The sequence below is a fragment of the Gouania willdenowi genome, chromosome 17, assembly GCF_900634775.1.
Source record: "Gouania willdenowi chromosome 17, fGouWil2.1, whole genome shotgun sequence".
NCBI lineage: Eukaryota > Metazoa > Chordata > Actinopteri > Blenniiformes > Gobiesocidae > Gouania > Gouania willdenowi.
In genome coordinates this window covers 22,060,480-22,075,215 of record NC_041060.1, presented here as the reverse complement: position 1 = coordinate 22,075,215, position 14,736 = coordinate 22,060,480, and the positions used below count along the sequence as shown (strand labels likewise).

At 41.7% G+C, this 14,736-nt stretch overlaps 1 protein-coding gene across 16 annotated transcripts in view; it reads right to left on the bottom strand.

Moving 5' to 3' along the window:
* Positions 1-14,736, bottom strand: part of epb41l3b (erythrocyte membrane protein band 4.1-like 3b) — a 59,703-nt gene that overhangs the window by 4,098 nt on the left and 40,869 nt on the right. For 3 of the 16 annotated variants that reach the window (XM_028471996.1, XM_028471992.1, XM_028471991.1), the window contains exons 11-25: positions 14,250-14,425; positions 13,960-14,162; positions 13,018-13,602; positions 10,186-10,239; positions 9,269-9,304; positions 8,770-8,835; positions 8,042-8,230; positions 7,450-7,515; positions 6,589-7,170; positions 5,282-5,314; positions 4,248-5,111; positions 3,687-3,770; positions 2,717-2,815; positions 2,478-2,558; positions 2,143-2,258 (exon numbers count right to left, since the gene is read on the bottom strand). In XM_028471996.1, the coding sequence (XP_028327797.1) occupies positions 2,148-2,258; positions 2,478-2,558; positions 2,717-2,815; positions 3,687-3,770; positions 4,248-5,111; positions 5,282-5,314; positions 6,589-7,170; positions 7,450-7,515; positions 8,042-8,230; positions 8,770-8,835; positions 9,269-9,304; positions 10,186-10,239; positions 13,018-13,602; positions 13,960-14,162; positions 14,250-14,425 (3,229 nt within the window). In that variant the 3' untranslated portion in view covers positions 2,143-2,147. The remainder of the gene's footprint in view (positions 1-2,142; positions 2,259-2,477; positions 2,559-2,716; positions 2,816-3,686; positions 3,771-4,247; positions 5,112-5,281; positions 5,315-6,588; positions 7,171-7,449; positions 7,516-8,041; positions 8,231-8,769; positions 8,836-9,268; positions 9,305-10,185; positions 10,240-13,017; positions 13,603-13,959; positions 14,163-14,249; positions 14,426-14,736) is intronic. The other 13 variants (XM_028472006.1, XM_028471995.1, XM_028471993.1 and 10 more) reach the window with 13 other exon arrangements.

The following is a 14,736-nucleotide window of genomic DNA, read 5'->3' as shown; positions in this document are numbered from 1 at the left end:
GTGTGTGTGTATACATATATTAATGCTGAGCAAGTTACGCGTTATTATTGCATTATCGCAGTAATTAATTAATCTGCAATTATTTAATCACGCATTAACACAGTTTAATTATTTTATTTTAAAAGTCTGTTGCTCATTGGGTCAGATGTTATGTTACATAATGAAAAGCTGGAACAGAAAAGAACTCAATTAAGAGCGATTAATTGCAGAGAATAACACGATTAAAAAATGTACATATATATATAAGTTTTACACAGGAATGCAATAAGCAAAATGGTATAACATTTGAAATTAACAATGCAAAAATATGTTGACCCCTTAATTCCCACAAAGGGAATTAAACAGACAGAGAAATGTAAGCTGCATTCTCACAAATGAATAGAAAAGCACACCAACATCTTTGTTTATATCCAATGGTTGCTCAGAATAACGCACATTTAAAAGCTAGTTCTTCTCTCTGTGTGCATGCACAGTGTGCAAAGAAGAAAAGCATCTCAGACACGACAGAGAACAAACACTCAGTCCTGTGCGTGCGTGCGTGCGAATCCTGACTGAGGGCACGGCCAATGAACAAAGCCAAACATTCCCATCGTGTTAGTCATGCAAGCACACACATGCACGCACGCTCGCTCGCTCATCCTAAACTCTGCACCTTGGGACTGTTTCACTCAGACTAATGAAACGCCAGGGCTCCAGAGCCAGAGGGGAACACTAGAGCAGACAAAGGGAATGCAGCCTGCAGACATGACATATACGTATGCATTTACACATATAGGCGAGGGAGGAGCATAGGAATGAAAGTCTTCCTCCTGGAGCTCCACTGACAGCAGACAAGTTCAAACACAATCACCTGCATTTGCCAAGTTTGAATAATCTACACACCCAACACACACACGAGATAGAATAATCCATTATTCAATCATCATTTTTGACATCACTCAATGTATTTATGCATTTGAATGAAATCTACTGTGCTGTAATTGCGCTTATATTTGATAAAGCAGCAAACCGCGTACACCTACGATCAGACTTTACAGGAAGCTTTTTATTTCTGCCAGTTTGTAACAACTTAATGATAATCACAGCTACAAATAATCTACATTTGGCACATTAAATTACAACAATAAGAGGAAAACAAATGGGTTTTTTGGAAAAAAAATCTAAATGATAATAAGGTATAGAATGCAGGGTTGGGGTAAATTATAATTGTGCAATTGATAATTACAATTATGGCATAATTATAATTTAGATTTTTTTTAAATCGGTTGCTGTCATAATAGTAATTAAATTGTAATTGAGTTCAGATAATTGACTTTGTAATATCCATGAAAATTCTATAAAAAGTGTCAATTATAATTTAAAACAAAACTGGGGACCCATGTTACAATTCTATGTACAGTTCTACACATATGCAGTTAACTATATTAAAATGTTTCATACCAAACTTTCCCACATTTTAACATTTAAAAAAAATATCAAAATCTATGGAAGCCTAACAAAGTAACCAATAGATGATAGATATGTTTTTTTTAATGTATTTTACAGCTGATTTAGGACCCGTTATCAAAAGAGATGCTAACATAAAGCTAACACAAGAGGAAGGTTAACTTAAATCAGGTTATTTATTTCAGGCTCAGTAATTGTGATTAATTGTAATTGAACTTTGGTAATTGAGAACATAATTGTAATTGACTTAGAGGATAAAAAAAAAAAAAATTTAATTGGAAAAAATGCTGGTCACTGTAATCATAATTGTAACTGAAAAATGTAGATGACCTCAACATGTTACACACTGACAATCCAAAAACAAACATTCTATCCAGCAGATGGGAGTGTTGCAGCTTAAGTATTAAACAGTGCGTGCATGTACATGTGGCTTTAAAGCCTCAGCCTTAAGCTGAGCCCATAATATCTGATCTGTGCTCATGCACGCACTGGCAGTCCCCGTGTGTGTGTGTGTGTGTGTGTGTGTGCGTGTGTGAAGCTGGAGCGACATCAGCATGTGCTACAGAAGCAGAGTTAAATGTAGTGGTGAGAGGATGCAGCATGCCCCACCACAGAGAGAGACCACCTTGGAAATGCATGAAAGTCCCTCCACACATTTTGTAGCAGACCAACCGCCGACCTGGGCTCTCGTCTTACCTGCGTCAGTCCTCCCCCTCCTCTGGTGCGATCTCTGTCTCTTTATGTACCACTACTTTGGTCACTGACATGTCAGGGTGCTGTTCTTTAGCCTCCTTTATGGCCTGAGCCAGAGCCTACATATGGGGTGCAGCACCAGGAGGGACCACCAGGGGGAGACAGAGTGGGAAAGGGCAGGGGGGAGTGGGATGTTGGATTATAAATCAGTAATTCAAAGAGGGAGATCACTTTTAGTCAATCTGTGCAACACTTTCAACATCACAAACTCCACTTTCAGTTAAGTGCTCTGTTCATCCCTATTGAAAACACATGATTAAAAAACATTAAAAACAAACCTCATCATGGTCGATGTCTGAGTCTCCTGAGATGACTATCCTCTTCTCAATCCTCGTCTCTGATACTCCTCCTTTCACCGTCTGACCAAAAAAAAAAACATAGAAAAGACACTTTTAATAGATTCAAGACATTATAACCGAGTCCGAACTTAATTACTAGGTTGTGAAATGTCAAAGATAACGATGGAAATGAAAGGAAATATTGACAAATGTTTAGGACAGTCCCTGCTGGAGTTCACCTTTGTGATGTGTGTTGTGGTGGTGGTGCTGGTGGTTTCTGAGGTGATGGTCTGCGCACTCAGCAGCACTCCAGGATCGGCCTCTCCATTAGTGTCGACCTGTAATGAGCAAAACACAAAATATTTACATTTCCTTTCTTATTATTATAACGTTCCTGCAGTGAAATCGATGATTAGAACACTTTACTTAACATTGTTAATCTATTGGGTAACATTTTACTTCACGTTTTATACATAAAGGCTGACATTACGACAGGTGTCCTGTCATTATTATGTCATGACACCTGTCATTAGCATGAATAAGGTGTCACAAAGGCTGTTATTAAGTGTCGTTCGTTACCCTAACCCCACTACATCCCTCCACCTAACCCAAAAAATGCCAACATAGCTCCAAAGGTGTTATAATTTAGCAAAGGACACTTAACCTCCATGACACCTTCTTCATGCTGATGACAGATGACGGCATGTCAGCCGTATGTATAAAACTTCAAGTGTTACCACCTGTTTCGTTTCTGTATGATGTTCATATTCATGCCATAGATAAACAGAGCCTCACAATGTAAAGAATGCAGTACAGAAACCATTCAGGACCAAGTGCGTTTGCTTTATACTATACCTCCTTTTTATTTAAAAAGAAATCTTATTTCCAGTTTAAATTAGAGAAAACATTTCCAAATACATAATTTCAATACTCATTTTAAAATACTAAAAGGTATCAAAATGTACACAATTTCAAAGTAGATCTAAGTAAATGTAGAAATTCAACAAAAAACATTTAAAGATATATAAAATCAATATAAATACTATGCATTTCTCAATAAAATAACTAAATATAAACATTTTAAATAAGAAAACAAAAACTAAACACATATATATTTAATTCCAAACAAGATACATTTCAAACTAAAATAAATGTCTAAAAAGAAAATTTCAAAATAAAATAAATCGGCTCAGCTGTGTCAGTGTGTACCTCAGCAGCCTCATAAGTGATGGTTTTTGTCTCTGTATGAACCACAGGTGTTTCTTTACTGGCTACATCTGCAACATCAGGACTCTAGAGCAGGAAAAACAGAAAGATCAAATCCACATCCACAGAGAAAACCCAACACAAACATCCATTTGTATTTCTTTCAATTGTTCCGCCTAAAGCAACCGCCACTCATTATTACTGCCATTGTTGCTGTTCCTTTAACAGAACCGCACTGTTAATCTAAATTAAATCCACATAAATGAGCACAGCATGCAGTTAAAAGGAGCCAAAGAGAGCAATTGAAGAGTTTAGATAACTAAACGAGCATGCGGCCATGCATTAGGGCTCCTGACCCAGTGAGGGGCGGCTGGAGAATGTGAATCACAGGGTTTTAATCAAGTGTGTGCACCACATCACATTGGAGTTCCCCTGATCTGCTGTGCTGCCACAGAGTGTGCAGTTACACAGTCAAAAAATCCATGCATTTGCAGCACCATCATTGACTACTGGTGGTAGACAGCGAGGGCTGCTGGGACAGTGATGGTGAGGATTGGCATGTACCTCCGACTGGGACACGCCCCCAGGCAGGAGGCTGGGAAGGGCGTCGGATGTGAGGGACTCAGCTTCAGTCACATGATGTGGAATAAACTCCCGCATCTCACATTTCAACAATTCCTCTTCAATGGCTTCCTCTGACACATCTTTGGCATCTTTTATAACTTTGATCATTTCTTCATCCACAGAGTTTTCGTCTTCCTCCCTGCAGTGCTTTAATGTGACAACGTTCACTTCTACACCTGTAGCTTCATTCTCTGCCATCTCGGTTTCATCTTCCGAGCTCTCATATTTTACATGGTGGTATTTCTCCTTTTCAAAACGCTTTAAGATCTTCTTTGGTTCTTCGTCTTTTTCACTCTCTAAAGTATCTTCCTCCTCTTTTACTTCCTCAATACTGTCATGTAACTGTGTGAAGGAATTTTCTTCCTGTAAAATCTGAACCTCATCAGAAAACTGCACCATCTTACTGCTCATGTCTTTTAGCCACTGCCCCTCACAGTTATCTCCTACAGAAAGCAGCACTGGAGTGACGGTGAACATCAAGCTCTCATTAGCATCGTCTCCCACATCTACACCGTCCTGTAAACTCCTCAAACAACCCTCATTTACCACCACATTTGTGGCTACTGGCAGCACCTGTGCCTCAGACATGCATGGATCTACAGAACCAGGATCAACTAAACCACTGCTGAGCTCCGATTGTGTTGCTTCTACACAAACGAGCTCTTCCTCTGCGGGCTCAGCTGACATCACTGCTAGCTCCCCTGAAGCGTCTGCAGTCAAGATATTCACCGTTGGCCCTGTCTGCTTGGCTGGTGCCGCCTCCGTCTCCGTGGTAACCGGCATTTCGTTCTGATCGGCGAAGGCCTGTGAAGGATATTACCGTCATTAGATGATGCTTCTGTATCTCTGTACTAAAGTCCACTCAGCGAAGCAAAGTTTCCACATTAAACCTGGAGGAGAGAACACTCAGTTTTAAGCACTTTTCTGAGAAAATACTAGGAGATGATTTATGAACGTCAGAGAGCAGCAGTCACCTTTTGAGAAGAGGAAACCCATTCCTGCGTGAACTGATGGGACAGAAGGACAGACAGACACAACAGAGAGAAAGGTGGACAACAGTGAAAAGACAGTGTACACACAAAAAGAGGGAGGTGAAAGCATATAAAACAGCTAAAATATAATCGATTGTATGGAATACCATCCGGATATTTAAATCTGTGGTTTGCAAGGAGCACCAGATGCTAATTTCCACCAAATTACTTTGGAAAAAGTAAGAATTCAGCTGTGTTTGAATTGGCATACTAACGTACTACCCGTACTAAGTTTGACGTCAAAATCGGTATGTAGTACGTCCACATTAAATAGTATAAAAAAAAAATACACAGATGCATAGTATATCGGGACATTTTTAAAGTATGCACAGTGGGCACACTAGTCATACTCAAACGCCCCATGATGCATTGTGAGCAGAACATAAAATTGTCCAGCGACTGTGACAAAAACCTCCGTTCTTGTTTTCATTATTTTGCAACACTTTTGTAAATGGGGCTCTTGTTTTGAAGTTAACCGAAAGTTTTGTTAGTAGCACAATGGAGGGTCACAAAAGTCAGCATGAAATGTGTTTGAGTTTTATGGATCAAATGACCACCTGTTGATATTCTACTTGGTCACTTTCTCACTTAAAATGCTTTCAAAACTTTCAAAGGTGGTCAATTATCAAAGATTTAGCCCCAGTGTGCTTCAGGTTTTTGTTCTAAGTTTCAAATGCATCTTGGGAAACTAGAAAGTATACTTTAGTGGAACGGTCATCCTAATCATCCTAACCATATTTATAGTAGACAGTGTATACTCATTGAGTTTGTAGTGCATAGTATGGAGTGTGCCATTTCAAACACAGCCATAAATCTTCAGGTAGGTCCATACAATCATTTAAAGCTGGTTCTGGGGCTGAGGGAAAGTAAGAGGATGAGGCGGGAAATGCAGCAGCAGTGGGACTGAGCCTGGGTGATGATGTCACTTCTTTCATGTTTTAACAGTGCTAAATGAGAGACAGATGTGAACCAGCCTGCAATTTATTTTCTGATCAGCACTGGGCGTCGTGGGCTGATGGACAACAAGCTCATTGAACCGTCAACCAACTTAAAAAGGAAGCATTGGGTTTTGGCAGCAACAGAGGCCGCTGCTTTGGCGAGTGAGGGCTGGTGTTAAAGGGACTGTTAGCCATGCACGAGCTACATTACACTATTGTTAAATTGGTTTAATCGCTGCTGGGGCAAAGGACAGATGAGGTGGAAAAATGAAGGGAAGCAGCCAACGCTAAGTAGCAGTTTTCATACAGTACCACTGACAAGAAGGAGGCTGGAGACTCAGAGAGTGGAAAGGGAGTCAAGCTGGACACTGGAGGATCCAACTGGTTACATGTGGAAGTCAAGATTTCTACTTCCTGCTGCAGTCCGTCAAAGGTTTTCTTTTCTTCTGAAGCTTCCGCCTTCACCTCCTCAGAAATCCACGAAGCCATGGCCTTCTTTGGGGAGTCCATACATTTGATCATAGTGAGCTCACTGAATTTTGTCTCCACCCTAAGATTCTTCTGATCCATGTCCTCTTCATGTGCGTGTGAAGATGCCTCCTTTCTTTCAGGGAAACCAGTTTCCCCTTCGTCATCCATCTCTTCTTTGCCTTCTGCATCTTTCAGGATAATAAGAGTGCCTTTCTTGTCACTGATAGCCTGTGACACCTCCTGTCTCACAGCACCAGGGCTGATCTTCACCCCATCCTGCGAGTCCGGTGTTTTCTCTTCTGACTTTCTCGGGGTCCCGTCCAGGAAGACATCATCGTCCATGGTCGGTGATGGACCAATGCCGTTAGGATCCAAAAAAGTGGCCCCATCTGTTACGAGACTATCCACTGCGCATGCTGCCCCCTGGGAAGACACTGGTCTTGTTGGAAATGGATGGTTCACGTTTAAAGACAGGGGGCATCACACAGCTCATAGACAAGGGACACAAGCACATGACGCTACACATGTAGAAACGATAGAGTGGATGAGTTTCAAAAGTACACAAATAAGAACTCAACAAACTGATAAAGCAAAACTTGATACAGATACCCAAGCTTGTCTGTGTGCTTGTGGAGCTCAGCAGATAAAGACAACAATCAGAGGATGTGCATTTCAAAATGTGACTAACTTGGTGGTACTTGCCTCATTGACTTTGGGTTCCACTTGTTTTTCCGTCTCATTCTCCACTGGCTGCTCATTTTCATCAGTCTGAAAAAAAAGAAAATCTAATAAATCCATCCAAAAAATTTGAACGTTTTCAACCTCAATTTCATCTTAAATTAACACAACAATGCCTTTAGTCACAAACCTCAATTAGCATCCCATTACTGAGTGTCAGGACTAAGAATGATGAAGTTGCTTTCCTAGCACGTAATAAAATTCCAACAATTTAGGAGTGCATGCTAATATTTTGTGTGGTTTATAATTTGCTGTTACATCAAGTTAGAGCTAGGATTTAGGAGGGGTTCATCACCATTCTGTTAACACAAAGTTGATTGCATGACGTACAAAACACCTTGCTGAGCAACACTAAACATAACTTAACCTAAAGTTTAGGGCAGAGCCACTACAAAGCTTCATAGCAGACAGGAAGTTAAGTTCTCCCAACAACCAACAGACTTGTTCATCACCTTTGAACAATAAACACTACTAAGATGAAGCTAAACGGCGTTAGCACGGTCGTGTTAACGACACACACATAATTCATTCTGCAGTAGGTTGCCACTCTGCTTACATCCAGCAGCTCCAGCGGCTCAATCATCGGCGCCTCATCCCCTCGTGGTGAGCGCAGAGGGGAGGAGGAGAGCCTTTTCTCCCACTCGGTCAGACCCGCTGAGCCACCGCCGGAGGTCTCCAGGAAGGAGCGCTTCAGTTCGCTGATGTTGGTCTGGTGCTTCACCATTTCCTCTGTGGCGTCCGTGTCCTACAATGGCCGACCAACCATGATACAAGGGGATGAAGTTGAACGTGGCGCGGAGGGGATGATTGGCCATGCTTCAAATACGTCACGATAGCTTGCATGTCAAGTTTAGCACCAAAATATAGCAAGCGGCACGAAGAAAACCAAGCCTGAAACTGAAATCTTCAAACTGCTACAGACTTTGATTTGTCACATGACCAACTTGGGCATCTTCTGACTGATCACAGGTCTGTTCTACAGGCTGTGCAAAAACACAAGCAACAACTTAAGCATGAACCTAAATACTGCAGCAGCATTTAGGAGCAGCGCAACTTAAAACACGCCATGCATAAATCCACTCATTTAGTTCCTTAGTTTGTTGTGCACAACACTCCCAAGTCTTATGATTAGGTGGACAATCGACTCATTCTTGTTTAATAACTTTTATTCTGCACAGAAATTAAGTCAAATATTTACAGCAAAACAAAGTCACCTGACTGATTAAATAGGTAGAAGTAGTTAAGACGTACATGCACTTTGTAGCCATGCATTGTCTTACCAACCTCTAGCATCAGATTACTATGCTTGATAAAAACGTTTTCCCCTTTCACTCGTCTTATGAAACTATACTGCAGAGAAGAAAAAGGGGAGAGGGATTGTAGATAACGTAATCCTGTGCCATGCAGACATTTTTTAAAAACAGGAAGCATCTAGCATCGTTTGACAGTTGAAAATACCAGGTAAGATAATAGGATTGAAAGAGTGACAGCAGAAACAAATACAAAAAAACACTGGGACAAACAAAAGCACAAGGGAAAGCAACAAAAGATATGGTTGGTTTAGAAGCAGCACAAGCTTTGCAGCAGCAGTCCGTGAGGTGAGGGTCAGGCTAGAGAGCGCTTACTCCGCCGGTTGGTGCGGGGAAAGGAAAAAAAAAAAAAAAATCAATAGCAGTGACAGGCAAGCGAGGGCGGCACGGGAGGCGGGTGATGGCTGAGGGGCTCAGTGCATCCGATGGTGGTGGGATGCACCGAGCGGGGCCATAAAATGGGCCCAGTGTACCTGAGTCCGCATTTCAGAGTCCTCGTCTGCTTCCGACTGATAGCAAGTAAAGATGAGAGCACAGGGGACACAATGAGAGCAGAAAATATAAGAGTGACACAAGCAGGCAAGACACCATAGAAGATCATTAGGAGGAAGACGATCTGCTTAAACATGCTCACTAACACTAAGTGCAACCACAACTGATTAATTGTAAACCCTGTAAACAGCTGTATGCTTACTGAATGTTAGCAACATGTGCTTTGACTCGTAATGTGTATTTTCACATGCATGCAAAGTAAAGAAATGTTTTAATCTCAAAATTTGTTTGCATTCTTTGCAGCCATCTGTGAGTAAAGCTGTGACTGTCCCAATATGTTCTGCATTTTGGCAGATTTGCTCAAATTACTAATTAATGAGATGCTAGCATGCTATATGGTTTGCTGGTAGAGCTGGGCGATAGGGACCAAAATTATATATTTTTTTCTCAAAATGGCAATACATGATATCAATCTTGATAGGTAGTGAAAGAAGCGACTCCTAAAACGAGTATTTTAATACAAAATAAGATACTGTATCATGTAAAAATACATTGTTATAGACGATATTGTAATTTTTCATATCGGCCAAATAGAAAACTTGATATACTGCATCTTGAATCTCGATATATTGCCCAAGCCTTAATGCTCAATCTTTGATGTGTTTTATTAATTTAGGCATAAAGTCTGAAAGTGTATACTTTAATAAATGAATGACAGATGCACTTTTAAACAATTAACTGAAGCTGAGGAAACAGATGTAATAACAGTAAGTGTCTATTTGGAAAAGACAGTAAAAGTGTCACATGGGATCCTACACATGCATAGCATGCAAAAACTAATTATCTTCCTTAATCTCCATTCTCCCTCCGCACTCGCCTTATTTATCGAGATACAAACCTCTGTGGCCGTCATCTCTCCATCAAAGGCAAAGTCCGTTTGTTCGCTATCGGTCTGCGTTCACACAGACCCCAACAATCCGAGTGGCAAGCAAGAGGAATGAAAAGAACCCGAGATATAAATGTCTGAAGGTAGTTATCGTGTAAATCAGCACAAATGGGACGAATGGGAATGCAGTAACTGTTCTTAATGCTACACACTGTTGGGACGCTACAGAGTAAATCAACAAGAAATGACAAAAAAATAAAAAAAAAAAAGCAAAAACGGCAAATGGAAAATTAAGCAAGCAAAACAGACTCAGAGGAAGTTGAAGCCTTCAGTCAGTCACTTTTGATGCTATCGGTTTGTGGATGAAATTAAAACGTCTACATATCAGTGTCATCTCTGAAATCCTCTCCAGGTAGATGTGACATTTGCTGTCAGCTGATAATCCAAAGAGGATCTGACAGTCCAGGTGCCAAACAATAACCTGACTTTCAGGCCCTCCCCTTCGTCCCCATGCATGTAGACATGACAGGTGAGCTGCAGGCACGTAGCTGTCACAGCCTCTCTGCATCACGGGAAACTATCCCATCCTCACAACTCATTTAAATCATTTATTCCCGTTTGTGCTTCTTTGTCTCAGACAGTGATGCAGACAGACTGAGTGTAAAGAGTGACAATGGAGGTGGTTGCATGCAGCCTTTATGTGTAGGGTAATGGTTTTAGTTTTAAATATTGGATTGAGCACAGAATTAAAAGTTCAGTTAAGCTAACTCATAACTGCAGAATGAATAGAAGCTGTGAGATGATGAGACTGGCAGGTTCATCTTTGAACGCGTGACGCTGATGAGGATGAAGGGCACAGCAGACGTTCTCAAGTCAGGGGTCGGGACCCAGAAGTAGGTCGTGGACACACGGTTGGTCTCTATTGACATACGCACGACTAACAGTTGACATTGTGTCAGTATTTACCTTTTGATGAGGTAGTTTGTGTCTTTGCGCACTCAAGAAGAAAAAACTTCATTTGAGCAATTAAGCTAAGGGTATTTAAATAGTTTGAGCCTTTTGATCAAATATGCAAATCATGATATTATGACCTCCATGTTTCTCAGTTTATCTCAAACAACTTCATCACAAGAGCCTCGACTCTTTTCCTATGGAACTCAATAGATGTGCATTTGTATGATGGACTCACCCACCTCATCCTCTATTGAAGCATACACTCTCAGTCTCAGAATACCTTTTCTGTCTGCACTATGACAATTGGATAAAATGTGCATAGCACCGCCCACTGGGAAGGAGGATGTATTGTCAGCTTTGTATTAAATAACATGTTTAAAGTCTATCTTGGGTGGATCTAAAAAGACAGGTAACACATTACTTGAAGTTTTATACATACGTAAGGCTGACATTACGCTGTTATCATCTGTTATTAGTAGGGATGTAATGATTAATCGTAAGGCAGTTAAAAATCGATTCATAGGTATCACGGTTGATATCGATTTTCTGACAATTGAATCGCAGTACTTTTTTTAACCAGCAGAGGGCGCTATCCGGAAGTGTTGGCGGCGGGCGGAGTCTGCTAATACTTTCTTTCTGGCCGCCTTCCACTCTTAAATATGTTAATAAATGATTCATTACCCCTTTAGCACCGAAAGAATATCTGTAATATTACTTGAATATCTGTAAAAGTCACGTTTTTCTGTTAGCTCTGTCTGCTAGCATAGCATCTCTTCTTCACTGCAAGATATCTGCATGCCAACCGACCACTGGGTTACCAGCGCCCTCTGCTGGTCCAAACAAATATGACGTAAATCAGTGTAATCACGGTTTTTTTTTTTTTTAAAGTCCAATTGTTAAGGCACAAAATACATTTTCAGTTGCACTTTTAAAAGAAAAAGAACTATTATGCAGTTTTGCATTGTTTATTATAGAACCAGAATATAAATTAATAGGCTTCATTTTCATTTGTATTATTCCTTTATTTATTTAATTCAAGATTTATTTTTAGTTAAATTGCATTGTTTTGAATAGTTTATCAAGGAATTCTTTTGACAATGAAAAATAAAAGGAAAATAACAGTATTTTCTAGTTTTTTTCCCAAAAAAAAAAAAAATTTGTCTACATTCCCATTTTGTAAATGAAAAAAATCGTGAGAGAATCGTATCGTGAACCCAGTATCGTGAATCGAATCGTATCGGGAGTTGAGTGAATCGTTGCATCCCTAGTTATTAGCACGAATAAGGTGTCATGAAGACTGCCATTAAGTGTCGTTGGTTAGCCTAACCTTAACCCTAACCCCACAAGATCCCTCCACCTAACTCAAAAAATGCCAACATAGCTCCAACTGTGTCATAATTTAGCAAAGGCCACTTAATGACAACCTTTATGACACCTTACTCATGCTAACGACAGATGATAACAGTGTAATGTCAGCCTTATGTATAAAACTTCAAGTAAAGTTTTACCAGAGATCATTACAGGAAGGTTGAGGGGCCAGACCTGAGATAAAGAGCCCTGATTAAAGCCGAAATTAAAGTTGCAATGTCTTCAATAAATAGGTTAATAAATAGTAAGTACATATGTTGTCCGATTTGAGTCGTGTTGTTCTTGTTTTTAATAGGGGTATTGGGTCCCGATGCCAGACCAGTTGAGAACCACTGGTTTACAGGATGACAGTGACTGGGCAGAGATGAAGGTCTGAAAGCCAGACACTGGCAGACACTGGAACACACACAGTCTCCAGGTCAGCTCTGATACAGGACAGGTTTCACTGGTGATAACATGTGCTGTCGTTGTACACCAGAGTTACCAGAACACACACACACACACACACACATACACACACACCTCCTCTTCCTCTGAACTGTCATGGCCATGGTAGCCCTGGGCTATGGAGGCTGTCAAGGAGGCTGCCTTGGGCTCCAGGTAGCAGAGGCACAGCGCCAGTGGGAAGGAAAGGGTGAGGGCGTAGGGGACGGAGAAGGAGGTGGAGAGGAGGAAGAAGAAGATGAAGAGGAAGCAGGGGATGAGCGAGGGCGACTTAATGGGGAGGATGTTCTGAGCGCACTCGGGGAGGAAGCGCATATCTGTCAGATCGGGGAAGGTGATGTAGCCGTCATCGTCCAGGATGGAGGACAGATCAGGCAGGTGGAGGGAGAAGGAGAACAGCGTGCCGCTGCGCCTCTTGCCCTGCTCCAGCCTCTGCTTGCGTGCGGAGAGAAGCAGCGCTTGCTCCTCCAGGAGCGCCGCCTTTCGGTCGGCGCGGGCCTGCCGCCGCCGGCACCCATTGCTGCTCTTAGCGGGACTGACCGATGATGCCCTCTTACGAGCGTGGTCCCTGCGCCGCCGCCGCACTTTGGTGGATGAAACGGGAGATGACGGGAGGGAGAGCTCGGAACGGAGGGGGTCGGATGTGTATTCGTGGTGGACGCACTGATGGGAGAGGATGACGTGTGTGTGTGAGTGTGTGTGTGAATGGAGGAAAATGAAGGGGAGTGGGTGAATTACGCATGAGCACACACACAAGTTCAGTGTGGGGTCGAAGGAAGGACAAGAAAAGAAAAGCATATTAGTAAAGCGCACACAAGATGAAGAGCATTTGGGCTTTGTCTGGGGCGGTGGGTTAAGCTGAAAGCAACTGGGAAAATCTCATCAGCCATTAGGAAGTCAATTAGGAAAAGAAAAAGAATCACAGTGAGGTGGCCTTTTTCTGAACCGTAATGATTAATATTCTGATAGTGCCCGAGTCCACAGCCTGTGCTGCTCAAACCCTGACAGTCTGCCTCCTACCTTGGTGTCTCTGTGTGGAGTAGACGCCGCAGGCTCTGGTGATTCCACAGCCTCTTTCTGAGCATCCTCCTGTTCTGCCTTCTCCTCCTCTGCCTTTCTCTCTTTTGTTATCGTGGTGATCAGTTCTCCCTTGATAATGACTTTGGCAGCACCGTCATTCACGCCGTCTTTCATCAGAGTCTCGTGATTTTCTGTGATGGGAGCTGGAATAACAATAATGACTATAATATTTGAATATTGCTACAAAAATGAAAAAGCAAACACAATGAGGAGTTGATTGTGGCCCAAACCTCCATCTAAGCTGCGGGACATGTTGTAGCGCTTGCTGGAAGAACGTTCAAAGAGCGGCGCAGGTCTGATTATCTGAGAGCTGGCCCTGCGGGTCTGAGCCTGCGTTCTGCCGCTGTAGCGAAACTTGGAGCCGAGGCTCAGGAACTTTTTCGGGGGCGCGTCGGGGGACACGAGCCTGTCAGGAGTTAAAAACAATGGCAATAAAATAAAAATTGCACTGGTAAGCATTGAAGTCCCACTCATTTGGAGAGCCCTAATGCTGTGCTTGCTACTCTAAACAACCCAGGGGAGCAAGGTTTGCTTGAAGCAGCAAAAGACGCTTTTCTACTGCTACTACAAAAATATAGTCAGGCTGCAACGCAAATAAGCACACACTTTCAAACTCACAAAACATATGGCTTTTACCAAAAGAACAAGCTAATAGACATCAAAATGATCATTATTTGAGAGAAAGAAAAAAAACTACCAATCTTTCACGTAATAAAC